Source organism: Lotus japonicus, chromosome 1 (assembly GCF_012489685.1).
Source record: "Lotus japonicus ecotype B-129 chromosome 1, LjGifu_v1.2".
In the NCBI taxonomy this organism is placed as follows: Eukaryota; Viridiplantae; Streptophyta; class Magnoliopsida; order Fabales; family Fabaceae; genus Lotus; species Lotus japonicus.
Window position 1 is genome coordinate 23,081,633 of NC_080041.1, and position 25,341 is coordinate 23,106,973.

Consider the following 25,341-nt stretch of genomic DNA (forward strand, 5'->3'; position numbering starts at 1 on the left):
TGCCACCCAGGGCCGGTCCCGACATTTTGGAGGCCCTGGACAAATAATAAAAATGGACCCCGAATAATTTTTTTAAAGAACATTATCTATTTATTTAGTGAATTAGGTAGAAGAACATAAACAAAACGTCATATCCACGATTTTTTTTCTCAATAATGTAAAAAGATATATTTATTTAGCAAAAGGTGGTGGGAAAAAAATTATTTAGTAAAGTGTTGTAATTTTTGGAGAAAAGGCCACGGGTGCGTGCTCCAATCAAAAAACCGTGGCAAAAAAATCTGAAAAGGCAGCGGTTCCCTCTTATTGTGGGTAGAACCCAGGTCTCATAAAAGACTACGGTTTTTAAGCTGTTGCCCAAGGATTTTAGGCAACAACTTAGAAATCGTAGCCTTTGGGAATTTTTTTTTGAGGCCCCTTCTTTTTGGAGGCCCTGGGCTGTAGGCCTGCTTGCACAGGCCCAGGGCCGGCCCTGTTGCCACCTATGTATAAGTAAATCCTTCTCCTATTTTGACATGTGTTACACTGAAATTTTTAAAATCTTCTTTTTAACTTTAGAGATTTCTTTATGCATATGTAACATGAGATATTGTTTTATATAAAAGGTATCATTATATTTTTTTAAACAATCATTATATTCTAAACTAATTGATTGATATTGTGTTAAATTACAAATAAAATCAAATGAGATACCGACCGAATGCATTCATTTATAAATGGAGAGGAGAAATTTCTCCACCAAAAATTTGTTACCAAAACAAATCTATGTTGGCTAATTTAAAAATTTTAAATATGAGAAACTTTTTCATAAAATATTAAAATCTTCTTTTTAACTTTAGAGATTTCTTTATGTATATGTAACGTGAGATTTTGTTTTATATAAAAAGTATCATTATATTTTTTTAAACAATCATTATATTCTAAACTAATTGATTGATATTATTTTAAATTTCAAATAAAATCAAATGGGATACCAACCGAATGCATCTATCTATGATCTATATAAAAGCAAAGTTTTGCAGCCTTGGGGGCAAAAAAGTCCTTCAGCAATTTATTCCAATATCTATGAGAGTTGGGTATGGATATTTTTGTAAAAAGGTCATTTTATTTCACTCAAGTTTGATCTCAGCCGTTCATTCATATCAGTTTCACTCCATCTTTCATTCAAGGAATTTATTAAATTTGTGAAACGCTTTTCAGTTTCAACAAAATACAGACGCTTCCCCCTTTCACCTTACCTTCTTCCTTTTCTCCTTCTCTCAGCCGTTTCACGAACTTGAAAAGGCAGACACATGGTTTCAAGTTCGTTTAAAACCTTCTCTCTGCTCTCTGCCTCTGATTTCCAGCATCTCCTCGACACCTTCCTCGCCCTTCCACCGCCGTTTGGAACACCTTCATCATCGGCTTCATCTGCGACCAGCCCACGTCTCTTTCCATGGTAACCCCTGTCGCAGGTACCTTGGCCACTGGGATTGGGGCTTTGACGGGTGGTCAAGGAACTGGCTAGATGGCGGTTATGCAAACAAACGGAGACAAGGGATTTTTTGGAGGGTTCGAATCAGAATAGGGAAGGTGGTCTGCTCCGTTTGGGTATGTATTTCATCTCTGGTGGTCTCTAGGATTCAGAACTGATATCGTTCCCCTTTTTTTCTGATCTGATATCGTTTCCCTTCTTTTTTTTTCTTCCCTGATCCTGATGTAGAAGATGGCTGAGGTTTGGCACCGGACATTGTTCCTTAAATGGTGGCTGCTGGCTGGGTGCTCATACTCGATTTGGGTTTTCCTGCAAATTTTCAGGTTTGTTTCTCTTTCTCACGACTGTGATTCGTTCTTCCTCCAAGCATCCATTCGTTCCCTTTGTTTTTTTTCCCACTTCGTGATGGAGATGATTTTTGGCTAAGCAAGTTTGATTCAAATTGTTCACTGTGATTCCTGTTCTGCGGATTTGGTGCACCTACACTGGGATTATGGGGTTCTAGTTTGTGCATTGGTGTCGTTCTTCTACGTTGTTCTTGATTGTGGTATTGAATTTCCTTTCCCTCTCTCTCTCTCTCTGTTGTCCCTGAAAGGCCCAATTTTTTTTTGTCTCTGATGTTTGATTCCCTTAGTTTGTAGGCTACTGTTATCTGGCTGATAGTGGAATTAGGACTATCTAGGCCCAAATTTATGAATCGCAGAAAATTTGATAACATGTCATTGATATTTTTGGAATCAATGACATGATTTAGCCAAATAAGTGTGACCAGTGTCTGTAAGCAAGGTAAAAGAGTAGGAAGAAAGAAATGATTTAGCCAAATAAGACCTGACTAGGTTATCAGCCCCAAGTACCAATTACCATGTATAGAAATAGAGATGAGGTGGCAGGAGTAGTGATTACATTGGCTAAGTAGCATATGAAAGTGAATGTAGCATAGAAATAGAGATGAGAACAAGGAGTTTCGTCTGAAAATGCTGAGAAAAACTATAGGTCTGAAGGTGTTTTAACAGAAGCTGTGCAAATTATAAGAGAGCTTTAAGTAGAAGAGTCAAAGCAGAATGATTAATGTTGGCTGTGAAATAATTAAAGGATTTCTAATTAGAAAATAAAACCAATGTGATTTTAATCTTGCTCTGTTGCTGTCCTTCATTAGGAACCATGCTAAACTTAAAGAAAGGGTGGTGTAATGTAACCCATGGTAGAAGTAAGGCTTAAACAACTCATGAAGACATATTTGAGAACAAATAAAAAAAATCAGAGAATGAACAAATAATTTAAGAAATCAGTGGGAGATGTCAAGTTTATGGGGGAGCATTCTCTTTTCTGTGGGGGGGGGGGGGGTCTTGGTGGTTAAAGGAAATGTGTTCTCTTTTTCATCTCTCTGTTCTCTTATCTAATAGTATCTTTTGAATTTTGGCTGCAGGTTCTAATATTATTTACCAGCAATTTCAGATGAGGGTAGAAGTTATAAAATAAAGTGAATAGGTGACTTGCCCACCAAAGATATTTGTGCTTATTGAGTGAATTCTATAATGCTCACTATTATTGATCAACTTTGTCCTCATAGAGAAGTTCCTGTTTGTAGATTACGGGGATTCGGATTGGTGGTTCTTGGTGGGTAGGGGGGTCCTTGGTGGTTAAAGGATCTCTCTGCTCTCTTATCTAATAGTATCTTCTGAATTTTTGTTACAGGTTCTAATATTATATACCAACAATTTCAGATGAGACTAGAAGTTATAAAATAAAGTGAATAGGTGACTTGCCCACCAAAGGTATTCTTACAATTTGTGCTTATTGAGTGAATTCTATATTCTTTATCTATAATGCTCACTATTATTGATCAGCTTTATCCTCAAAGAGAAGTTCCTGTTTGTAGATTAAGGGGACTCGGATTGGTGGTTCTTGGTGTGTAGGGGGTCTTGGTGGTTAAAGGATCTCTCTGCTATCTTATCTAATAGTATCTTCTGAATTTTTTTTGCAGGCTCTAATATTATTTACCTGCAATTTCAGATGAGCCTAGAAGTTATGAAATGAAGTGAATAGGTGACTTGCCCACCAAAGGTATTCTTACAATTTGTGCTTATTGAGTGGATTTTATATTCTTTATTTATAATGCTCACTATAATTGATGCACCTCTTTTAGAAAAGAAACTGATTTGCAGGTACAACCCACTATAATGTATGCATATCTTTGATAAATTTTTCGTTTCTTTGGGTGTATATATAAAGAATGAACTACTTGATAATAGTTGCTGCCTAGAAGTATGGAAAGAACAATCATTGAGTCCCTTCCAAATCCAAGTTTTCTTTCAGTGTCAGTCATCTCACCAATGCATTTAAGGCTTTTGGAGGTGCATTTTCGTGTGAATGTTTTGAGCCTTAAAGTTTTCTTTCAGTGACGATGAGGCTCCAGTTTTGATAGTTCATCAGTGTATGGTCAAGACTTTTGGAGGTGCATTTTCGTGTGAATGTTTTAAATAAAATGGGTCATTAGATTCATAATTTCCATTTAATTGTTTCTTAAATTTGAAATTGTTAGGGGTCGTTGGGATTTCAAACTACTATCATGGTACAAAATTGCTAATCAACTCTGATGTCTATGATGCTATAGAATACAAGAAAAGGTTGGTGATTTTATATACCTGCATTAATTATTATAAATGATCCACAAAAGGTATTTGACAAGATCATGTTTGATTATATAATACAGGTTGCAAAGTACTGATGTGTCTATTTCACAAGGAATTACCCAGATGCCATCCCAGATTAAACTTTCATTTGAGGAAGAAATTCTTGAAGCACCAAGGATGACAATATCAGATATCAGTTATTGCACTGAGGTATTGTTCTTCTATTATAATTTGCGGTGAATTTAAACATAAAATATTAAAGAACTACTTTTTAAAAATATCTTTCCGTTATATTTCAGCCTTGCACTGTATCTATACTTGCTAAAGTCATTGAGATCAATTATGATAATGGATGGATGTACAACTCATGCTTTAAGTGCTTGAAGAAAGTAGAGGATGTTGGAAATAAATTTTATTGCTCCAAATGCTCTAAAATGGTGAAGTCTATCAAGAGGTTAAAAATTTATGGCTCCCAAATTTATAGAGAGAGACGTAGTTTATGGGGTTAGATTACAAATTTAAAAACATTTTTATTGCTTTTAAACAGGTATAAGGTCAATGTTTATGCCATTGATGACAGCGGTTCCGCATCTTTGGTATTATTTGACGGGTCTCTTTTGCCATTTATTGGAAAAAATGCTGAAGAATTACAAGCTGCTATAGATGAGGTAAATTTCCGTCTTATTTACAAGCAAGGAAAAAATGAAACAAGTAATTTGTTATAAAGTCTTTTAATGTTATGTTGTATTATTTTAAATTATTTTAAAAAAAAAACTGCAATCGTGATATAGCTTTCCTTTGTGTGGACAACTTAGGCGGCTCATGGTCAGGGGTATCCAATTGAGCTGAATTCAATGATTGGTGAATTTTTTATGCTGAATATTGATGTTACCCAAAAGAATATCGAGGACAATTGGCAAACTTATACAGTGAGGAAGTTGAGTCATGACCAAGCAATAATTTTCAAATACAGGCTTAAGCATAATATAGAGGTGACTAAAAATCCATTGCATAATATTTATCATGCGAATATATAATTTGTTCACATACTGTGCGTTATTGTTTTACTTTAGGATGTTCAAAACAAAAACTGTAATGCCACACAGTCAGCTCATGATGACCAGGTACGAACTATGTTATCTAAATTTATGGAGAAAATATCAGGATATTTTTATTGGTGTTCAACTTTAAAATTCATGAGTGAGGACTAATTATTCCTATTTGAAGGGAACACCTTCACAACAACCATATGATCTATCAAAGGTATGTAGAAATGACTCTTTAAATGCATATAATTCGTGTGACTATTTAATATTTACACAATGACTTTATAAAAAACCTTGCATAGGATTGTACGCCCAGAGTAAATGACCCTGGTGCTTCAACCGAAGTGCGTGGGAAGCGAGATTATGATGTCGCAGACTTGGCTTCGCAAGATGAAGGCGAAAGGCTGCAAGCATCTGCTGTGAAGAAAAAACTCAAGATGGCCACTGTTAAAGTGGAGCCAAATTCAAACTAAAACGCATTATGTGTGTTGCGAGTGGTTTTTTATGCTCTATGTTTTTTGTGGTTGCTTTTAGATATTGGATTTTCTGATTGGGTTCTGAGGATAGTTTCAAATTAATAAGTTGTTTGTTGGAATTTTGATTAAGTCTTTATGGTGAACATTTTTTTTATGGGCTCATGATCGGTACACGATTATCCCCATGCAACTTATTTTTTTATATTCCATCTTTCTACTTTTTTGCTAAATGTCATTTTAAAAGGTCAACGAAATAACTTTTGAAAAAAAATCAATAAAACTAATAAATAATAAATTCATTATTCAAAAAAAATTGACAACATATAGATTACATTATGCATTTTTAAAAAACGTTGCTTGCAATTTATATTACATTCAACTTGGGATCTGAAATAACAAGGTCAACATTCATTAGTTTGGAAACTTTAGCACATTTTTAAAAAATATCGGGATTTATAGTTTTTCTTTTAAATAAATAACAACTCTTGGGACTGATTATAAGAGTTTAAAATATTTGATTGGTTGACAAAGTCAACAGACATTACATATGATAGTTTTTTAAGAGGAAACGTGGAGGAGTTTGGAAACTTTAGCACATTTTTTTAAAATATCGGGATTTATAGTTTTTAACAATAAAATAGATAATGTGATATTGAAGATAGATGGTCTAGAGAGAAACTTCAGACATATCTTTAATAAAAATACAAAACCTGAGAGCAAACAGTCACAAATAATGGGACTAAGAAAAATAGAAAATTAAAGTAGTTCTTGGATGTCTATATTAATGCATAGATAGAATTGATTTAGTCCATCCACTCTTTCATCTCAATGGCTCCTCAAATTCACATGACAAACTAATTAATATAATTATAAAACATAACTCAATATTAAAAATATAATTAATGAAAGAAAGGTAGGATAGGGGAGTGATTTAAAATATTGGAGCAACGTTGCAGAGAAAAAGTATAGATTTTGGTGCAATTGGTATGGAAGTAATTTAAATGTTTGTACAGATGATAGGTTTTTTTGGTGAGTTAAAAGGTAGCTGAATTTTTAAAAGTCTCATTCAGGAAAAATTATTATGATATCTTGAATTTGAAAACCTGGGGTGTTATTGCCAAAAATCTCTGGATATTGAAGGATCCGTTACAATTATCATTAAAAAAAATTCCTTTGGGTGTTTTTGAATTAAAAATTTTCCCTCATGATTTTGAATGACCGTTACATAATTAATTGGTGAATAAAAAATGCAACAGCCTAAACCTGGGCATTTTTTAAATTCTCAAATTGAATATAAACCATTTAATTTAAAATAGCATTGTTAGTAACTGATTGCCAAATTAAAGGGATGCCTATTAATTGCATTCAATCCTAATATTCCAAACGGAAACTTTAGATTGGTTCCCTCTTAATAGCTTTCACTTTAATGCTGATAAAAATCTGGACTGGGCGAGCCCCTAGAGGGGCAACGCCTAGCATGTAGCCCGCCCCGGGGCAGGGCCCTAACCTTAAGATGGGCCTTGGCTTCGGAGGCCCAATTGGCCCAAGAGATAGTGCCCAAACTCTATAAATAGGGGGGAGTTACCAATTGTGGGGGACCTTGGCTCATTTTGATGAAATCATACATGAAATTCAGCATTCTCTCTCTCATTCTCATTCTCTCTCTAGCACAATTCTCCACTCTCTAGGTACTATACCTTTCTTCAATGTTCATTGCTAGAACATTTGGCGCCGTCTGTGGGGACTGTAAACTTTCTACTCCCATTCACGTGGATTGATTGTGCAGGAAGTTATCTCTGTTGGTGATTAGGCAATTCTCTGGTCTTTTGATTTTGATTCTGTAACCGGTGTTCGTTTTCCGATCGAGTTTGCATCGTTCTTGGTTTGGATGGAGACTCGACGCAGGAGGCAGCATCATTCACCAGTGCAACAGCGAATTTCGCCGCCTCGGCGGCCTCATCGTGTGATCCTGGATTCTCCGGTACGAACGACGGGAGTACAGCCGCCTTCTCCTCCTCCGTCACCACCACCTCCTCCATCGCCTTCACAGGTTGGATCTCTGGAGCGCTCACCAGAGAATTCACCTGCTCCGGAGCAACAACCGGCGGTGACACAGGAGCAATGGCGCCATCTGATGCGCAGCATTGGCAACATCCAACAGAGGAATGAGCATCTACAGGCTCAGTTGGATTTCTACCGTCGCGAGCAGCGGGACGATGGAAGCAGAGAAGCAGATTCCGTGGCTGAGTTCCGTCCGTTCTCGGAGGATGTTGAGAGTGTGGCGATTCCGGATAATATGAAAACGTTAGTTCTGGATTCTTACAGCGAAGATTCCGATCCGAAGGATCATCTTCTGTATTTCAATACGAAGATGGTGATAATTGCGGCGTCAGATGCGGTGAAGTGCAGGATGTTTCCATCGACGTTCAAATCGACGGCGATGGCGTGGTTCACAACTTTGCCGCGCGGATCGATTTCAAATTTCAGAGACTTCTCATCCAAGTTTCTAGTGCAATTCTCGGCGAATAAGAATCAGCCGGTGACGATCAATGACCTATATAATATTCGCCAGCAAGAAGGAGAGTCACTGAAAGAGTACATGGCAAGGTACAGCGCAGCGTCGGTCAAGGTTGAGGACGAGGAGCCTCGAGCTTGTGCTCTAGCATTTAAAAACGGTTTGCTACCGGGAGGGTTGAACAGCAAATTGACACGTAAGCCGGCGCGTTCGATGGAGGAGATGCGTGCTCGCACCAGCACTTATATTCTTGATGAGGAGGACGACGCTTTCAAAAGAAAGCGCGCGAAGTTGGAAAAGGGCGACACGTCGCCCAAGCGCGCGAAAAAAGATAAGAATGGCGAAGATAAGGGGGATGGCAAGCAGCAAAGGCAAGATAAAGGGAAGGCGGCATTGAGGCCGACCAAGGAGCAGTTGTATCCACGGCGTGATGATTATGAACAACGCCGGCCATGGCAATCCAAGTCCCATCGCCAGCGGGAGGAAGCTGACATGGTAATGAATACTGAATTAACGGATATGCTCCGCGGGGCGAGGGGCGCAAATCTAGTGGATGAGCCAGAGGCCCCTAAGTATCAATCACGGGACGCCAATCCCAAGAAGTGGTGTGAATTCCATCGGTCCGCCGGGCACGGCACAGACGACTGCTGGACTTTGCAGCGGGAAATTGATAAGTTGATTCGGGCGGGATATCAAGGAAATCGCCAAGGCCAGTGGCGCAACAACGGCGATCACAACAAAATGCATAAGCGAGAAGAGGAGCGAGTGGACACTAAGGGCAAGAAAAAGCAAGAATCAGCGGCTATCGCCACAAGAGGAGCTGATGACACGTTCGCTCAACACTCAGGACCGCCCGTCGGGACCATAAACACCATCGCTGGGGGATTTGGCGGCGGTGGCGACACCCATGCGGCGCGGAAACGCCATGTTCGTGCGGTTAATTCTGTTCATGGGGTCGCTTTTGGATTCGTACACCCTGACATAACAATCTCGATGACAGACTTTGAGGGGATAAAGCCTCATAAGGATGACCCGATCGTAGTGCAGTTAAGGATAAACAGTTTCAACGTTAGAAGGGTACTCCTGGATCAGGGTAGTTCGGCTGATATTATCTATGGTGATGCATTCGACAAGTTGGGACTAACTGACAATGATCTGACTCCATATGCGGGAACCTTGGTAGGTTTCGCGGGGGAGCAAGTAATGGTGCGAGGATACATTGATCTAGACACAATATTCGGGGAAGATGAGTGTGCCAGGGTTTTGAAGGTAAGGTATCTGGTTCTCCAGGTGGTGGCATCTTACAATGTCATTATTGGGCGAAATACATTGAATCGCCTTTGTGCTGTAATTTCAACAGCCCATTTGGCGGTCAAGTATCCGCTAAGCAGTGGAAAGGTTGGAAAGCTGAAGGTGGACCAAAAGATGGCGAGGGAGTGTTACAATAATTGCCTTAACTTGTACGGCAAGAAGAGTGCGTTGGTCGGTCATAGATGTTATGAAATTGAAGCTTCGGATGAAAATCTTGACCCACGTGGCGAGGGGCGGGTAAACAGGCCCACGCCAATTGAGGACACGAAGGCGCTGAAGTTTGGCGATCGCACTTTGAAGATTGGGACCAGACTGACGGAAGAGCAGGAGACGCGCCTGACAAAGCTGCTTGGGGAGAACTTAGATTTGTTTGCTTGGAGCTGCAAAGACATGCCTGGAATTGATCCAAACTTCATCTGCCATCGATTAGCATTGAATCCAAGTGTCAAGCCAGTTTCACAACTCAGGCGGCGCTTCGGAGGAGACAAGGGAAAGGCGGTTCAACAGGAAGTTGACAAGTTGCTGGCGGCAGAGTTCATCAGGGAAGTGAAGTATCCGACGTGGTTGGCGAACGTCGTAATGGTGAAGAAGGCGAACGGGAAGTGGCGAATGTGTGTAGATTACACAGATTTAAACAAAGCATGTCCAAAAGATTCGTATCCCCTTCCCAGCATTGATAGCCTCGTTGATGGTACCTCGGGCAACGAACTGCTTAGCTTGATGGATGCTTATTCTGGCTATCATCAAATCCGCATGCACCCGGCAGACGAGGACAAAACGGCTTTCATGACCGCCAGAGTCAATTATTGCTATCGCACCATGCCGTTTGGACTAAAGAACGCTGGGGCGACCTACCAAAGATTGATGGATAGGGTTTTTGCTGGGCAGGTGGGGAGAAACATGGAAGTTTACGTCGATGATATGATCGTTAAGTCAGTACGTGGTTTGGATCATCATCAAGATCTGGAAGAAGCATTCGGCGAGATCAGGAAGCACAATATGCGCCTTAACCCGGAGAAGTGCTCTTTTGGTGTTTAGGGTGGCAAGTTTCTGGGATTCATGATCACATCCAGGGGAATAGAGATAAACCCGGACAAATGCAAGGCGATTCAGCAGATGAAAAGTCCCTCTAATGTGAAAGAAGTCCAACGTTTAACCGGGCGAATAGCAGCTCTATCTCGTTTTCTCCCTAAGTCTGGCGATAGATCTTTCTCATTTTTCAAGTGTCTTCGAAAAAATGCTGCATTCGAGTGGACAGCGGAGTGTGAGGAAGCTTTTGTTCGCCTCAAAGAACTCCTGTCATCACCGCCGATTTTGTCAAAACCAATGCAGGGGCACCCGCTGCACTTGTATTTTGCTGTGAGTGATAGTGCTCTGAGTTCTGTGATATTGCAGGAGGTGGATGGCGAACATCGAGTTATTTATTTCGTTAGCCACACACTCCAGGGCGCAGAGGTCAGATACCAGAAAATCGAGAAGGCAGCATTGGCGGTCCTCGTCACCGCCCGGCGGTTAAGACCTTACTTTCAGAGTTTTCCAGTAAGGGTGCGAACGGATTTACCCCTGAGACAAGTGTTGCAAAAACCGGATTTGTCAGGCAGATTGGTCGCCTGGTCGGTTGAATTGTCCGAATATGGTTTGCAATATGATAAACGAGGCAAGGTTGGCGCACAGTCGCTGGCTGATTTTGTGGTGGAATTGACCCCAGATCGGTTTGAAAGGGTAGACACTCAGTGGACTCTCTTTGTAGATGGATCCTCCAATAGCAGTGGCAGTGGCGCGGGAGTAACGTTGGAAGGACCAGGAGATCTAGTACTGGAACAATCGCTGAAATTCGAGTTCAAGGCCACAAACAACCAGGCAGAGTATGAGGCTCTCATCGTCGGGTTGAAGTTGGCGCGTGAAGTAAAGATTGGAAGCTTGTTGATAAGAACAGACTCGCAGTTGGTGGAGAACCAAGTGAAGGGCACTTTCCAGGTCAAAGATCCTAATCTGATCAAGTACCTAGAGAGAGTGCGATATTTGATGACACTTTTTCAAGAGGTTGTGGTGGAATATGTTCCTCGGACTGAAAACCAGCGGGCGGACGCGTTGGCCAAATTAGCGAGCACGCGGAAGCCCGGCAACAATAGAAGTGTGATTCAGGAAACGCTGGCGTTCCCCAGCATTGAAGGCGAGCTCATGGCATGCGTGGACAGGGGAGCGACGTGGATGGGACCTATATTGTCCATCTTAGCGGGGGACCCATCGGAAGTGGAGCAATGCACGAAGGAACAACGGCGAGAGGCGAGCCACTATACTCTCATCGACGGACATTTGTATCGCCGTGGTTTTTTGGCGCCATTGTTAAAATGCGTACCGCCGGAAAAATACGAGGCGATAATGTCTGAGGTGCACGAGGGAGTGTGCGCAAGCCACATTGGGGGGAGATCTTTGGCTTGCAAGGTGTTGAGGGCGGGATTCTACTGGCCCACCCTCAGGAAAGACTGCATGGACTTTGTGAAAAAATGCAAAAAATGTCAAGTGTTTGCTGATTTATCTAAGGCACCGCCAAAGGAGCTGGTAACGATGAGCGCCCCATGGCCCTTCGCCATGTGGGGGGTGGATCTAGTAGGGCCTTTTCCGATCGCCAGGTCGCAAATGAAGTTTATATTGGTAGCGGTGGATTATTTCACTAAATGGATTGAGGCCGAGCCCCTGGCCAAAATAACCTCTGCGAAGATAGTCAACTTCTACTGGAAGCGAATTGTTTGCAGGTTCGGGATCCCAAGGGCGATCGTATCCGACAACGGGACCCAGTTTTCAAGCAACCAAACTAGAGAATTTTGCAGGGAAATGGGCATACAGATGAGGTTTGCCTCTGTGGAGCATCCGCAAGCAAACGGGCAAGTGGAATCTGCAAACAGGGTAATCCTGCGTGGATTAAGGCGACGGCTCAAGGAGGCTAAGGGAGCCTGGCTGGAGGAACTCCCGGTGGTGCTATGGTCATACAACACCACTGTGCAATCCACTACAAGGGAAACCCCCTTTAGAATGACCTATGGGGTTGATGCTATGTTGTCAGTGGAGATTGACAACTTCACATGGCGAACCCAGCCAGATTTTGAAGGGGAGAATCAAGCCAATATGGCGGCGGAGTTGGACCTTTTGTCGGAAACGCGTGACGAGGCGCACATTCGGGAAACAGCGATGAAGCAGCGCGTGGCGGCAAAGTTCAACAGCAGGGTTCGCGTCCGAGATATGCAGGTCGGCGACCTGGTCCTCAAGTGGCGATCGGGAGCCCCGGGAAACAAGCTCACGCCTAACTGGGAAGGGCCCTACCGCATTATTAAAGTTCTTGGTAATGGGGCCTATCACTTAGAAGAGCTTGATGGAAGGCGGCTACCTCGGTCGTTCAATGGTTTGAGCTTGCGTTACTATTATAGTTGATCGCAGGCGAGAAAGCGAACAAGGCGGAGTCGCCGGAGCCAGATATCTTTGAAATTTTCTGAAAAGTGTTTTCGAATTCTCCAATGTATTGCAATAACAAAGCGTGCTCTTTTTCTCTGAAAAGAGTTTTTTAATGAGGCGCTCCATCAATAAAATAAAACGAAAATTCACGAAATTCGTGTCCAAAAATTCCAGGGATTCCCTGACGATCGGAATTGCAGATCGACATAAAGAATTACAGCGATCACTAAGTGGGACAGGCTTGATCCCCAAAGGGGCCTGCTGGAACCCTGAAGGTGGCGGCGATTCCACAAATGGCCTTTGACGCCTGGGAATCATCCCCCGGAAAGTCTGACGTGATCGCCGGTCCCGTAAACGATGTGCTGGATAAGTCTCGCCAGAATACGACGAGCACCGTTAACTAGGCAAAAGTCTTGGGACTCCCAAATGGCCATTGGGATCCAAGCATTGTAAGCCCCGAGCGGGCAAAGCCCCGGGCGAAGCCCTCGAGAATGGAGGCCGTTTCTTCCTTTGGGGGAAACGTCTAAAGTCTTGGTGGTGGAATACCAAGCAACAAGTCCTAGTTAAAATTAATGCACGAAGTCGTTAGGCGTAATTCAATCATATGGCGCGTGAAAAAATAGCGCAAGATATAAGGTCGGCGAATGAATAAGGTGGAAGGCGAGTGCTTGGACATTCAGGATGTTGAGTATTTTATTACTCCGGCGTGGTGGGGTGTTAAGCTATGAAATTCATTCATGGAATTCATTCTTAATGTTTTTAAGCAATAAGAAGGCGGCGACCAAAAAATGTACGGCGAAAGTATTCCAACATGATTTACAAAATATCCAACGGCGATATGAAAAGCTATGGCGAAGGGTTGCTTAAACATAGATGAATGGCGGAAAAGTACACTACAAAGGGACAGTAAAAGCTAAATGACTTAAAAATTACATTATTCATTGTTTTCTTCTTCTTCCTCTTCCTCTTCCTCTTCTTCTTCAGTCGCTGTCCAGAGGTGTTGGTCAATCAGGGGAGGATCGTCAGGACCAACCAGTCCTTCAGCGGTTATCTCTTTCATTACTCCCATGGCGCTAAAGTCAAAGTTCGGGTACAAATGTTGGGCCTGATCTTTGGCGAGGTAGAAACCGCGCTCGCGGTTGTCAAGGGCAATGTCAGCAGCTTGTTCCCTCGCCTCAGTGGCTTTGGCTTTCTCCGTCGCCAACTCGTCCTCGAGCACTTTGATTTTTGCCAGTTGGGAAGCAATCTCGGCATCTTTCGTGGCGAGGGCCTCGGCGTGAGCGCCGGTCGCTTTCTTGATTTCCTCAGATGTGGCCTGCATCACCGCCTCCATGTCAGACCTCGCCAGGGCCAGGGACTCGGCAGACTTTTTCTCTTGCTCCGCCAGCGCCTTCTTCACTAACTCCAGCTCAGCGCGCAATGTTGCGAGCTCCGACTCCTTAGCAACTAGCGCTTCGCCGCTGGCGATCAGGTCCTTCTCAGTTTGCTCTTTTTCCTTTTTGCAAGCTTGAAGACTTGCATCAAGGTCATCCGCTTCTTCCTTCATCAACGCCAGCTGATCCTCCAGTTCGCCGATTTTAATTCCCGCCGAGCCAATCAACTTGTCGGTTAGAACTTTGTCTTTTCCTGCCTGCGTCGCCAGTTTGTCGAAGCGCTTTTCCCAAGCAGCGGCGACTTCTTGATGTTGAGCGCTCTCGGCCTTCAACCGCTCGGCTTCGGCGGTGGCGGCGTTGAACTTCTCAAACGCATGGGCAAAGATGCACCCAGCGCGCAGGAGACAAGCAAGAGTTTCCTCCTTGGTTTCATTAATGCCCCGACTCAAGACTTCTTTCTCTATGACTTCGCGGTTGAGGCCGGTAAGCAAGAATTCGGAAGGTTCAATGGCGTTGGGAAGCATGTTGAAGTAGTTGGAGGAACCGCTCTCTTTACCAGGAGCTCGCTCGATCTGGGTAGCGGCGACATCAGAAGATCCCTCTTCGCGGCGAGGTGGAGAAGACGCGGGGCACCCATCATCTGTTGGGGGTGGGCTAGGAGGTGCGTCCTGGCGAGGGGGGGACTGGGGGGTTTTATTTTCTTTCATGTTCTCCCCGGCAGGAGCATCAGACGACGCCGCGGCTGTTGTGGCATTAGCGGTGGCATATTTCTCAACGGCTGAGGGTTGGGAGATGTTGGCGGTTGTGTCAGCAGTTGGCGACTGATCAGCAGGGGTAGTTGTAGCACCGGCAGAGGTAGTTGCAGCGCCGGTGGAGGCAGCTGTAGTGCCAATAGTAGTGGACTTGGCGGCGGCTGCGGAGGCCACGTCCGCGGTAGTAGATTTGGGGGCCGGGACAGTGATTGTCTCGGTAGCTGTGGCGGCGGAGGCTTTAGCAACACTTTTGCCTTTAGACGCAGCGGCAGTGGTGGGCTGAGCGCCAGGGTTGGAAGGGCCGGCGACGGAGGAGGCTTTGACCAATTTTCTCCTCTTAGGGGCTTTGGCACCCTCACCTTGGTTCTCGGCGCCGCCCCGCTTTTTCACGTCGCCCTCAGCGTTGAACTTTGGGGAAAAGCGAGCCATTCTCCTCTCGCGGGCTTTCAGGAGTTCGGCGTTTGTGAAGTTCATATCTTCTGCAACAATGAAAAAACATCAGTAACAACATAAGAGGCGAGAAAGAAAATGTCGATAATAGAAGTAAGCCATGGACGACCTAAGTATTTGGGAGTCCTTGAGGAGCCAGCGCCCTCAAGGACTGTTGAGCAGTCAAGGATGGGGAGTGGGGCAAGGAGATTCAGAAAAGCTTTGTCGTTGGCGGACAAGGATTCCTCGGAAGGATCAGTAATCCCATTGGGCTTTTCCATCTAGTAAAGAGGGAAAAGGGCGGTCCCGTCCCTAAGGGTGAAGGCCTCCGGATAGGCGGGGTGAACCGCCACACGAAAGTACTTCCGTGCGAAGGAGGTCTTCGCGTTACTTTTGTGGGGATTCAGGCACTTCCGGCCGGCCCGGGCCTTTAAGGAAATCCATCCTTTGTTTTTGATGGATTTGGGGTCAACATCGTAGAGGTAGAAGAAACTGGTGGGGGATGGGGCGATGCCAACCACGGCGCATAAGATTTCAAAGCATCGAATGAAGGCCCAAGCGTTGGGGTGAAGTTGGCAGGGCGCCGCAATGATGTCGCGGAGGACGGTTTGGACAAAAGGCGAAAAAGGGAGCCTGATTCCAAGCTCGCTAAACATGTATTCGTATGCAAAGAAAAAGTGAGATCTCTTTACGTCGCCGTCTAGCTTGTGAGCCCAGGGGCGGTCCTCAGGAAGGCAAATCCAGATCCTGAGTTTGGCGTTAAACTCGTCTTCATTGGACAAGCCACCCAAGGAACCCACGAATTCCACAATGAGGTTGCTATCTTGGAAGATGGAAGGTTGGTCTATGGCCTCATGTTTGGGGGCTACTTGGACTGGAAGGGGCAGAGTGGCGAAGGTTTTTAGCCGGTAAGCAGGGATCTCCGGGACCTCTAAACGGAGGCCGCCGGCTGCGGTGGAATCAGAGTCGCTTTCGGAGGAGGAAGTGGAGTGATTAGGGGAGGTAGGGTTTGAAGCCATTTTAGAAACCAGCGAAGTGAAAGACAGGAGAAGATGAGTATGTATATGATGCAAAGATAAGGGCAGTAAGACTCACCGGAGTAAGATGTGAAGAGTGGGTAGCGGAAGGGGTGATAAGCGATGGCTCCGGAACGGAAGTTGGCAGAAGGAGTCTGGTAAGCGATTAGGGAGGTAAAGAGGGGTTTCGGAAAGGGATGATTGTAGGGAAGAAGGGTTTTTATAGGGAAAGGGGGGAGTCTGGAAGGGTGACGCGTGTTGGACGCGTGTGGAAGGTTGGAAGTCATGATGGTTTTTGGGGAAGTGGGTTGCGTGTAATGGGGAGTTATTGCGCACGATGGGACGGTTATGAAAAGTGAAGTGACGTTTCCGGAGAAAGAGGGAAATTGATGTAATTGACGCATCACGTGGGGCAGTTGAGGATTCGAAGGGTTTTTGAAATAGGGGAAAGCGCGAAAGGCCTCGCCACTATAATAGCCAAACATCATCGCCCGATAGGTGATACCAGCAACAAAGTTTAGTCGCTCGCCGGAAATACTGCCAATCAACGTTTGGGTGATCGGCACGTGACCAATGCCTGCCACCTTTCCCGCCGGTAGACGATCATGCACCTGTTCCAGCTGACCGCCAGTACGGATCGATCGCTCTCGCCGCTTGTGGACTTGTGGACTTGTCGGCTCAGGTCGCTCGCCGCTTGTGGACTTGTGGACTTGTCAGCTCAGGTTGCTCGCCAAGTCAGTGGACTGGATGACTAAAGATGCTAGTTTCCTTTTGCTCACGCCATGTTGGCGACATTGTTTGCTTTTCTTTTCTTAAGCCATGTTGGCAGCTCAAATCCCAGTGTATTATAGGACATATGTAAAGGCATTTAAAAGACACACTTAGCTCTCATACTTCAAGCTCGGTGTCTTGTGGACTAGTGGACTGGGCGAGCCCCTAGAGGGGCAACGCCTAGCATGTAGCCCGCCCCGGGGCAGGGCCCTAACCTTAAGATGGGCCTTGGCTTCGGAGGCCCAATTGGCCCAAGAGATAGTGCCCAAACTCTATAAATAGGGGGAGTTACCAATTGTGGGGGACCTTGGCTCATTTTGAGGAAATCATACATGAAATTCAGCATTCTCTCTCTCATTCTCATTCTCTCTCTAGCACAATTCTCCACTCTCTAGGTACTATACCTTTCTTCAATGTTCATTGCTAGAACAAAATCCTTAATTAATAAGTTTTGGAAAAAAAACTGATTTAAAACTTTCCTTATTCTTTGGTAAACACGTTTTTTTCTCAGTATTAAAGTGCCATAATCCCCTAGGAATTAACCTGCTGAACCCCATATTGCACGCTTGCCGTTGATGAACCTTTAGTCATTTTAGGAAAATTAAAATTCATGAGACCGACTGATCTTTCATTTTGAAGCGGTGGATCGAACTCTAAGAGATATTATGAGATTTACCAATAAAAACAGCAACAACAAGCATTTTGGAGGAAAGATTGTTGTGTTAGGTGGAGACTTTAGGCAAATTTTACCAGTAATGCCTAAAGGTAGAAGGGAGGATATTGTCCACGCCACCATCAATGCTTCTTATCTTTGGGATCATTGTCATGTACATTACCATTTCTCCAAAAAAATGTCAGCTTTTAAATTAATCAATTACTTTCAATTAAATAAAAATCAACCAAAAACTTCATCTATAACAATAGTTCTTATATTTTGAATCATGACCAGGTGCTTACATTAACAAAAAACATGAGGCTACAAACTGGAAGATCAGCTGCAGAGGTTGATGAGCTAAAAAAATTTTCAGAGTGGATATTAAGCATAGGAGATGGAAATGCAGGTAAGCAGGTAGAAGACGAAACAATCCTAGACATCCCTCACGATCTTTTGATCCCACATTCAGGTGATGCAATGGCTTCTATTGTCAACTCTACTTATCCGTCTTTCCTTCAGGACTACGAAAATCCAAAGTTTTTCCAAGATTGTGCTATTTTATCTCCTACAAATGAGATTGTTGATAGTTTGAATGAATATATGATGTCATTGTTGCCTAGAGATGAGAAAACTTATTTGAGTGCGGATAACACATGTTCATCAGACATCAATTATGACAGTCAAGATGATACCCATACACCGGAGTTTTTAAACACAATAAACTCTTCAGGCTTGCCTAATCATCTGTTAAAGCTAAAAAAAGGAGCTCTGGTGATGCTTTTAAGAAACATCGACCAATCAGCTGGATTGTGCAATGGTACACGTCTGATTATCACTGAAATGGGCAAATATGTTTTGGAAGGCAAGGTTATATCAAAAACAAATGCCGGAAAAAGGGTGGCTACACCAAGGTTAACCTTAACCCCATCAGATAGGAGAATTCCTTTCAAGTTTCAAAGGAGACAATTCCCTATAGCGCTCTCTTTTGCCATGACAATAAACAAAAGTCAAGGACAATCTCTAAAGAGCGTGGGGTTATATTTGCCAAAACCGGTGTTTTCACATGGCCAGTTATATGTAGCCTTCTCTAGAGTCACCCATCGTAAAGGATTAAAAATCCTCATTTGCGATGGTGACGACAGTAATTCAAATAGTACTTCTAATGTAGTTTACAAAGAAGTGTTTCGCAATCTAGTGTGAAGAGGAAGTTTTTCACAAAAATGTTACTTTAATTGTGTGTTTAACTTTTTCTAGATAATCATGTGTATTCAAACTCTACTATATATTTTTACCCTTGCTGATTAATGAATGTTATTTGATTGATAAAACACTTGATATATATTAAGCTTTCAACTGGCCAGTTATTTACCAGCAACGAAACAAATTTGCCCATCATCAGTTCAAACCAATTCACCATATTTAATTAAAAGAAAACATCAGAATTCTTAAACTAATTTATTATATCTTTTAATCAATAAAATATATTTAAATCAAGACAAATTTAACAAAAACAACACACAAAAAAAACCAAAAAATGAATATCCCCCGTGCAATGCATGGGTAAAAAGTACTAGTTCAGTTATAAATGGAGAGTAGAAATTTATGCACCTAAAATTTATTACCAAAACAAATCTATGTTGGCTAATTTGAAATCTAAGAAAAATTATTTTTGTCGATTTAAGGTTCGTAAATTTTTTACAAAGTCTGATATATTTCATAAATTTTGTAGGTACCCTGCAATATCGTCTCAAACTTGGATGACTTCAAATAAACAAAATGATGTCATATTTTATGATTTATCTTTCACAAGCCTAATTTGTGCTACTATCACATTCTTTTTTTTTCCATGATTAATACGTGTTTATCATCTGCTTTATTATAATTGTTCTTACATTCTTAGTATGTTAAATTTTTTATAATTTAAAATATTGATCGTTGTATCAAATACAATAGACACATTCTTTTTTTTTCCGTGATTAATATGTGTTTATGATCTGTTTCATTATGATTGTTCTTACATTCTTAGTATCTTAAATTATTTTATAATTTATAATATGATCGATGTATCAAATACAATAGACATATTCCCCGTGCAACGCACGGGTAAAAAAAACACTAGTATATTAGAAAAGAAGAACTTCTATCAGACTGATTTAATGACGTGTCATTCTCATGTTAATTCTTAGTGACATGTTATTCTCAGGTTAATTCTCATAAAAATAATTCCACGTGTCATTCTCAGGTTAATTCTCATAAAAAATATATTTTTAAATTTTAGATTTGATTAGGATTTTGGTTGTTTATTTCTTGATTTTATCTTAATTTATTTTTAGATTATTAATTAATTTTTATTGGTATTTTTATTGAATTTTCGGATTTTTAATTAATTCAGGATTTTATGATTTTTTATAGTGATTTTCTAGATTTTGATAGTTTTTATCTATATTTATTTAGTACATTTTTAAATTTCAGTTTTGATTAGGATTTATGTTGTTTATTTCATGATTTTATCTTAATTTATCTTATTATTTATTTTTAGAGTATTAATTAATTTTTATGGTATTTTTGTTGAATTTTCGGATTTTTAATTAATTCAGGATTTTATGAGTTTTTATTGTGATTTGCTAGATTTTTGTAGTTTTTATCTATATATATTTATTATCTTTTTAAATTTTAGATTTGATTAGGATTTAGGTTGTTTATTTCTTGATTTTATCTTAATTTATCTTAAAATCCTTAATTAAATAAAAATCTGAAAATTCAATAAAAATAACATAAAAAATTTAATTAATACTCTAAAAATAAATTTTTTCTTCACCTAAAATTTATTTACATAACAAATCTTGAAACCGATTTTTTATAGGTAATTTTAAATCTGATAAAACTTTTAATAAAATTTTAAAATTTTAAAAGATTTGCCTTAATTATTTAAGATTTACCCAGATTACTCATTACTAATACTACATCAGTCATCTCCTCCCCTATATGCCTCTACTGTGAACCGGTTGGCATGGAGGAAAAATTAGGAAGATCACTCGAGTATGCAACTTGCTTCATGTGGTGCTGATAATTGTGTAAGTGTTTGACATAAATGTTGTTGAGTAATTAGATTATTTTCCTCATCCTCTTTTGATAAATGGAAACAATATAGAAAGCAAAAAGTTTCTCATTAGCTGCGGACTGCGGTTGTTTCTATATTGTTTTCATTTATCACAACATTTATTGATTTTTTTTCGAAAAGAAGGAGTCTGCGGTGTCTTCCTGTATGAGTCAAATCCCCATCTTGCGATTCAAGGTATTCAATTCTCTACTCTTTATCTTCTTGCTTTGGATTATCAATATTTATTTGGGTTCTTATTTTCTGTTTTCATTTTATTTCTTTGTTCTTTTCTGAGTAGGAGGAAGAGAATCCTAACGAGAAGAAACTATAAGAACCCAATAATTGACAAGAGAAGAAAGAAGAATCTAAGTTCGTGTGAGTGGTGAGTTTCTGATTCAGGTTCGAAGTGAGAATTTTTTATAAGCTTTTCTCCCCAAGTTACAGGTGCTCGGAGGTGCTTGCTGATTTTCCTTATGGCTTCAACTCAGATATTTGGTATCAAAGATCTCTTTTATGTTTAATCATTCATTATATTTCTTTTCAAGTTGGTTATGATGCATGAAGGCTAATTAATTGATGTTCCTTCTCTTTTGAGTTAATTTGCTAGCCGAGATAAGATGAGAACGCTTGAATGATGAAATTTAAATTATTTCTTCACTAGATTTCAGTTTCATTGACAGGGTTTATGCTAATTTTCTTATAAGTTTTTCTTTTCATTTGTGTATCAGGATTTTCTTCATTGTTATGAGATAATTATGCTTCATTCTATGAGTCTGTCTCCTCAATTGCGGTTGCTTTGTATTAAGGAAGTTGAGTATTGTCAAGTATTGTGATAATTTTTAAATGCGATCATCATCATTGTTCTTGGGTTGGATCTTTGGTCTGCAAACTTTATTTTTCTGGTGAAAGAAAGTTTTGGGAGAATGGGGGATTGATCCCATCTCAAAGTCCAAAGAAAAGTTGTTATGATATTTGTAGTGAGTAGTTTCTTTTAGTTGTAGAATATAGAAGGTTTTGTATCATAATTTATATTTAATCCAAACTTTTTGATTAAAAAACAAATTTTCATTCAACTGTGTTTTTGTGTCAGAATAACTTTGCTATTTTCTTCCAAGTTTATTAGTCGGTGATTCATCATAATATTAGGACAATCTAACTATTAAATAATAGCTTAATGGTGTATATTTTATTTGACTTGAAAGCAGGGACGGATGCATGAATTTCAGAAATGGGGGACTAAGATATAAATGAACATAATTTGTAAGAAAATTTTAATTTTTATCATCTAAAGAATTTGAAGGTATGAAAAACGGTAGAAAGGAGGGGTTTGAATAACGTTTTCAAGATAAAACTTTTGCCTTAAGATTTTAACAAATCTTTTCGAGACACAAGGGTGATTAAGATAAGAGATAGAAAAGCACATAAGGATTTTATCCTGGTTCACTTGATAAATCACTCAAGCTAATCCAGTCCACCCGTTAAGGTGATTTCTTCCTTCTTAGAATGACGGCAATCCACTAATCAGGTATGTGTTACAACTGCTCTTGAAACCTACAAGTGACTAACAATACACTGACTTAGCTCACACTAAGATTCACTCTCTTAGTCTACTTTAGGATCCGATCAACCTTGATCTCCTAAAGGCAAATTATACAACTGTATATGAAGTTCTTGTTTACACAGAAAATGCTTCTTTAAAGCTTATAGTAAACACAATGAAATTCAAGATGAAAGAAAGCTTAGAAGGTTTGAATATTGCTTGCGCGTGTGTAAGTTCTTCTAACCGCTTCTTTCAGTCTTCAGCCTCTATTTATACTCCAAGGATTAGGGTTTGAACGTTGCATGGAAATGCTACCGTTGGAGGGCAGTTCTGGAAATTCCAGCTTCTACTGTGGCTGAGAATGTAGGTTAGGTCGTCAGGATAGTACACTTTGCTTTTGTACTTTGGATAGTGACTTGACCTTTAACCTCGTAGACTTCTAATCAGAGGAGCGCTTCGTGTTGGAACTTGTGAAGCTGGTTGATCAGAGTCAGAAGGAAGCTTGGATCCTCTGACCGTTGTACCTTCTGATCTTCACTTCAGAGGATCAGTACATGGTCTTCAAAGCCAGTTGCTTCTGGACTTCAGAGTCTTCACTCTTCAGAGTCTAGATCTTCAGAGTCTTCTACACCATCAGAGCTTCTGAGCCTTCAGAGTATCTGGGTTGTCAGAACGTCTGGATCATCAGAGCTTCAAGTGAGCTGAGTCCTTATCAGAGCTTTAATTACTTCAGATCTTCTGAAGCTTTTCTACTGTTCAGACTGAACATTGAGATTGCGAAAGCGTTGCTAGGATCACTCTTTAAGCACAGTGCATCTGATTTGTGTGAATTTGTGACAAGGTCAGAACCTGTTAAGAGCACACTTAGAAAACACGTTAGAGTACCATAATTGTTCATATCAAAAGGTTAACTTGTAATTATCAAAACATAGAGTTGTACTACTAGGTCAAAACTTGATCTTACAATCTCCCCCTTTTTGATGATGACAAAACTAAGATTTTTGATGAACAATTCTTAAACAATAAACTGAATTCACTCAGAGTTTAGGGAAAAAGAATAAGACTTATCCTGATGTGAATAGTTTATTTTGCTCATTCTGAATTCAAGTCACTGCTTGATTCTGAGCTTAGCTCCCCCTGAATCTAATACTTAATGAAAACATTAGTAGAGTCTAGATTCTGAGCTAAATAATATAAGAGTTTAGAGTGAAAAACTTATGACATAGATGAATGGGAATAATCAGAGCGCATAAGTATTCAGAGTCAACAGACTTAGGTATCAGAGTCTCGGGTATCAGAGTCAAACTAATATCACTTTAGAAGAAGTGAAATGTATTCCTTGTATTTGCCCAGTGACACATCTACGGTCATAAAGGTGGAACTCTTAAATTCTCCAAAATAAAAATAAGTCACACTAACACAGCTTACACATCAAAAATTGGGTTGTACTCCCCCTTTTTGTCATAAGCAAAAAGCCTGGGGTGTGAAAAACTTAGCTTGAAGTACAAGGTACTCCCCCTTAGAGAAGGTCTAAGTTTAAAAGAAAATAAAAGATTCCATGAAGGAGAAATTGGGGAATTAATGCGAAAGAAGAACGTTTACCACCGGCCATGGAAGTAAAGAGAATCTTCAGTTACCTAGGACTTAACCTCGGGAAACTGTAGGAGCATTAACTTTCAGAGAGAAAATGAAGCTTATATAAGGCGGTTAGAAACAAGGGAAGCTTCACAACTCGAGTAATTCCAAGTATAAGAAAAAATGGCATCATACATGGTTGCATTAGAAGAGCTTAGAAGGAAAGCTTCCGAGGAAGATATGTTCCTCAATATTAGGCATCCTGATGGTACAAAGACCATACAAGAGCTGATAAAGACACTGCTGAAAGAAGATCTTGGTCCAGAGTTGGAGAAAGATCTGAAGGAGTTCCTCAGCTTCGTGGAGGAAATTCAAGAGCTGTGCCAGCTGGAGCTAAATCTGCTGGAAGAGAAGGAAACTGTGGAAAAGAGACTCAAGACGACAGAAGAGAGTCGAGAGAGAGATGAACTGAGCATCAAACTCGGCAACATAGAGTATTCATTGGATTGTCTGGAGAAGGAGAGAGTGGAGCAGCGCCAGGAATGCAGAAGAATGAGGAAGGATCCTCCATTCTAGATAGGGAAAATGTATGATGTAATGATTTATATATGAATAAAGAAAAGTTTTGCAAACATATGGCATAAATGATGCAATAAGAAATAATAAACAGGTATAACACATAATTCAAATATATTAAAGAATATAAAAATAGAAGAAAAACGAAAGAAATCCTAAGAACTAGGGCTTGGCAGTGCGACGCAGAAGTTCTTTAAGTGCAAGATTCATGTCAAACAGGATAGCCTCATGAGAGTTGAGACGTTGTTCTAAAATGTCAAGTCTGGAAGAGCTTGGCTGTGCAGAAGCAGAGGGAACATCCTGAGCAGAGTGAGGAGTTTGAGCATCAGCATGTGCAAAAGGCACTGGAGTAAGTGCTTGACATTTGAGGGCTTCAGCTTCAGCTTCAAGCCTTTCAGCTTCTAACTTGGCATTTGCAAACCTTTCAGCTTCTTGACGAGCAGCTTCTTCTGCCTGTTCTTTCTTTTTCTTTGCTTCCTCAACAGCTTCAAGTAGCTTACTTCTCAGCCGTTGTTCATGCAGAATCACCCTTCTATTGAAACGCTGTCTTGCAGCCTCAATCCTCTGATCCCTTGCCGTAGTGAGAAGACTCATCATAGAGGGAACTTGAGCAATTAACCAATCACTCAGACGATTCCATTCATCAGCAACA

The 25,341-nt window shown here is 40.9% G+C and overlaps 2 protein-coding genes across 21 annotated transcripts; both read left to right on the forward strand.

Annotated features, from left to right (window-relative positions):
- Positions 1-1,193: 1,193 nt before the first annotated feature.
- Positions 1,194-5,788, forward strand: LOC130734177 (uncharacterized). 20 transcript variants are annotated; one of them, XM_057586515.1, is made up of 15 exons: positions 1,195-1,587; positions 1,700-1,794; positions 1,977-2,018; positions 2,898-2,959; positions 3,167-3,246; positions 3,456-3,788; positions 3,871-3,926; positions 4,014-4,098; positions 4,185-4,314; positions 4,404-4,558; positions 4,652-4,772; positions 4,920-5,096; positions 5,178-5,228; positions 5,332-5,367; positions 5,453-5,788. In XM_057586515.1, exons 6-15 carry the CDS (start codon positions 3,739-3,741, stop codon positions 5,621-5,623), a joined length of 1,032 nt encoding a protein of 343 aa, XP_057442498.1. In that variant the 5' UTR covers positions 1,195-1,587; positions 1,700-1,794; positions 1,977-2,018; positions 2,898-2,959; positions 3,167-3,246; positions 3,456-3,738; the 3' UTR covers positions 5,624-5,788. The 20 variants fall into 20 exon arrangements, with proteins under 20 accessions (XP_057442510.1, XP_057442498.1, XP_057442500.1 ...); XM_057586517.1 differs by having other exon boundaries at positions 1,977-2,015; XM_057586516.1 differs by lacking the exon at positions 1,977-2,018 and having other exon boundaries at positions 3,456-3,535; positions 3,618-3,788.
- Positions 5,789-17,908: 12,120 nt separating this feature from the next.
- Positions 17,909-19,098, forward strand: LOC130730349 (uncharacterized). The gene is made up of 2 exons (XM_057582339.1): positions 17,909-18,070; positions 18,193-19,098. The coding sequence occupies exons 1-2, from the start codon at positions 17,909-17,911 to the stop codon at positions 19,096-19,098; spliced, it is 1,068 nt and encodes a 355-aa protein (XP_057438322.1).
- The last annotated feature ends 6,243 nt before the right edge of the window (positions 19,099-25,341 follow it).

What these genes read in the sequence shown, in the direction of transcription:
- LOC130734177 (XM_057586515.1), top strand. Translation starts at nt 3,739, where the DNA reads ATGGAAAGAACAATCATTGAGTCCCTTCCAAATCCAAGTTTTCTTTCA. An exon ending in GCTATAGAATACAAGAAAAG is followed by an intron (nt 4,099 to 4,184) that starts GTTGGTGATTTT and finishes TATATAATACAG; the next exon opens with GTTGCAAAGTACTGATGTGT. An exon ending in ATGGTGAAGTCTATCAAGAG is followed by an intron (nt 4,559 to 4,651) that starts GTTAAAAATTTA and finishes GCTTTTAAACAG; the next exon opens with GTATAAGGTCAATGTTTATG.
- LOC130730349 (XM_057582339.1), top strand. Translation starts at nt 17,909, where the DNA reads ATGAGATTTACCAATAAAAACAGCAACAACAAGCATTTTGGAGGAAAG. An exon ending in ATCTTTGGGATCATTGTCAT is followed by an intron (nt 18,071 to 18,192) that starts GTACATTACCAT and finishes AATCATGACCAG; the next exon opens with GTGCTTACATTAACAAAAAA.